The sequence below is a fragment of the Seriola aureovittata genome, chromosome 15 (genome assembly GCF_021018895.1).
Source record: "Seriola aureovittata isolate HTS-2021-v1 ecotype China chromosome 15, ASM2101889v1, whole genome shotgun sequence".
NCBI classification, from domain to species: Eukaryota; Metazoa; Chordata; class Actinopteri; order Carangiformes; family Carangidae; genus Seriola; species Seriola aureovittata.
The window spans coordinates 20,892,736-20,895,471 of record NC_079378.1 but is presented as its reverse complement, the minus strand read 5'-3'; the positions used below and the strand labels follow the sequence as shown (position 1 = coordinate 20,895,471).

At 47.3% G+C, this 2,736-nt stretch overlaps 1 protein-coding gene across 1 annotated transcript; it reads right to left on the bottom strand.

Annotated features, from left to right (window-relative positions):
• Nucleotides 1–266: 266 nt before the first annotated feature.
• Nucleotides 267–1,704, bottom strand: bhlha9 (basic helix-loop-helix family, member a9). Its single transcript, XM_056398024.1, has one exon. The coding sequence runs from the start codon at nucleotides 1,702–1,704 to the stop codon at nucleotides 832–834; it is 873 nt and encodes a 290-aa protein (XP_056253999.1). The 3' UTR covers nucleotides 267–831.
• Nucleotides 1,705–2,736: the final 1,032 nt, after the last annotated feature.

Below are 2,736 nucleotides of genomic sequence, written 5' to 3'. Positions count from 1 at the left end.
GAGTTAAGGACCTCTGTCATCTCAGCCTTAGAATAGTAGAGGCTACTGACCTCAGGCTATAATCAAGCACGGAGACACACACACACACACAGACACACACTCACAGACGTGCATGCTCGCACTCGGACACACACATTTGTATAGTAATGTGTTATTGTCACATACATACAACATAACAGGAATCATGTCATTTTAACATTTAATTCTGAGGTTTACAAATTGTTGTACAAACTCTTTACAATTTTACAAACAGCCTTGACTTTTTATGCAACAGAGAATAAATACATTAACAAGTGTTGATCTTCGGGTCAAATCTTTATCACATTTCCTTAAGTTGCACTTTACACTACTCGAAAGAAAACATAGTGTAAGAACAAGTTACCTAACAGTATAGTACATATGCAGGCTGTCCCATCTTTGTTGTGTTCATGTTTCTTTTGAATATCACACATTTAGTAATGTAGCATAATGTCCAGTGAGTCAGCTTTAGCAGAAACAGATGACAGTTTAACTAGGGCACAGTTGTGTGGGTTGATTATCTACAGCAGAAAGTAGAACATTCTTTAAGTTTAACATTTTGAAATGCAATAGCAAAATACATTTGCTAATATTTACAACATTCTGCAGTGTGGGTTGCCATTGCACTTTCATTTATATCTGTCAGTTACATTGAGAGGACTCTGCTCTGCAGTAAGAGAGTGTTGTTGTAATACTGAAGTGGTTGCAACAGCAGAAGCACAAAAACCTCACATCACTTTTCTCCCTGAGATTATTTAACAGTCCACTGGCGTTCTCAGTTTTCTTCAGGGCTCACAGTGGTTGGTGTAGCTGTTACAGTATGTCAGAGCACAGAGAGAGGCCGTGCTCCGAGTCCTGCTTGTAGCTCACCTGCCACGGAAGCCCCAGAGCTGGAGGAGGCTCCACAAACGTGTCCATGTATCCTTGAGTACAGGATGCCCACAACCCTGGCTGGTACCCCAACCCCTCACCCACCTGAGGGTATCGCAGAGGACTGGGAGGATGGTTGGGGGGGCTGCTGCAGTGTCCATGTGAGGCATAGAGCTGTCCCTCTGTGGAATAACAAGGGTAGTGTGGCGACGGGGGGCATGACGAGACAGTGTTATCCATGTAGACGTGTGGCTCTGTGGGCAGCCTGTGCATGTGAGGCCCCTGTTGTGGCTGCATCTGATGAGAGATGGATGCGTTCCAGGGGATGTAACTCTGATGCTCCAGGCGGGGAACCATTACCCTGGTCTGCTCCAGTCGAGATGTTCCCATCGCAGCCGGCCCTGCTGATACCCTGTTGCACTCCCGGTGGGTGCAGGGTTTGCTGGGAGGGTTGGAGTTCAGGAATACAGAGAGAGCGGAGATGCGGTTTATGGCCCTCTGCAGGGTGGCGATCTTGGAGAGCCGTTTGCCGCTGAGGTCATGGTTCAGAGCAACACGCAGGGCGTTGAAGGCCTGGTTGTAGTCCATGATGCGTTTTCGCTCGCGTACATTGGCAGCCATTCGTCGAGCTTTTGAGCGGACTGGCCGATTGCGTTTCTTGGTCAGGCCCTCCTCTGGGTCGCTGGGGCTGCTGGTTGAGCACTCACTGTCTTGAAAAGATGCCTTGGGACTTCCCTCGTCCTCCTCTTGGCCCAGCAGACCAAGCTCCAGCTCTTCCTCAGAGAACTCTGAACCTTCAACACTGCTGCAGCTCATTATGTCAACAACGTTTAGACCAGACGAGTCTGAGTCAAACCTTGCTTCTCTGCTGTTTGCAGGCTGCGCGCGCTCCCTGAGTATTTGCTGTTGTGGGGCTGTCGGTATTTGCTGCTGCGCCGACAGCCCAGGTATTCTCCTCCTCTGACTCCTCTGGTGCCTTGTGATTACTTGTACCTTGACAAGACAGGTTGGCCTGCTTTTAAAAGCTCTTGAAGTCACATGGTACAGTCACCTGTGAGGAATGGTGCACTCTCTCTCCCTCTGCAGGTTTATGGGTGCCCTCCAGGCAAATGGCACTGTCACCTCCTCCTCCTCCTCCTACTATGACTCTCCCTCACATCCCTCACAGGATCTTACAGAACAGTTTCAACACTTCACATCAGTGTCAAAACATGAGCAAAACATACTAATTATTCCAAAATAGCAGTTAACTATACGCTTCCTTTAACACTTTAATAGTGGATTGGATTCAATGCTTATATAATCCCCAACTCAAGTTAGGTCTGTTGCTACTGACTGCAGAGTAACTGTGAACCGTAGAGTTTAGGAAAGCTAGAGTCAGTTACCACTAATATCACTTGGTCATTTTGTATCATGCCAGACTGAATGATCACCAACATGATTATTTCTTTCCCTGCACCATATGTGCATCTCTTTCTTTTTACTATCATTGGCAATGAAGGGATATTCATCCAAATCAGTGTTTCATGACTGTCTCCATGTCTCAGGGACATTTGTGACAAATTGCACGTTCATCCAAGTAGCCTAATCTGTTAGATGCATTTCCCCTTTTCTCAGCTCCAGGAAGAGAGGAACCTTCTTATCTACCGTAGGTTAGATTTGTCCTTGCAATTAGCTGTCTCTGGAGTGGCGATTCTCCCCCTCTCTCTCTCTCTCTCTCTCTCTCTCTCTGTCTGTCTCTCTCCTTGCTCAGGTTTAAGGGCCATGTAATTTAGAGTAGCTTCCCTGGAACCCATCCCCATAAATCAGGCCTGGGCAGCACCTGAGGACAAGAGTGGAGCGAGCCCT

Bases quoted from the DNA above. Each gene is read 5' to 3' on its own strand.
- bhlha9 (XM_056398024.1), bottom strand. From the start codon at position 1,704: ATGAGCTGCAGCAGTGTTGAAGGTTCAGAGTTCTCTGAGGAAGAGCTG.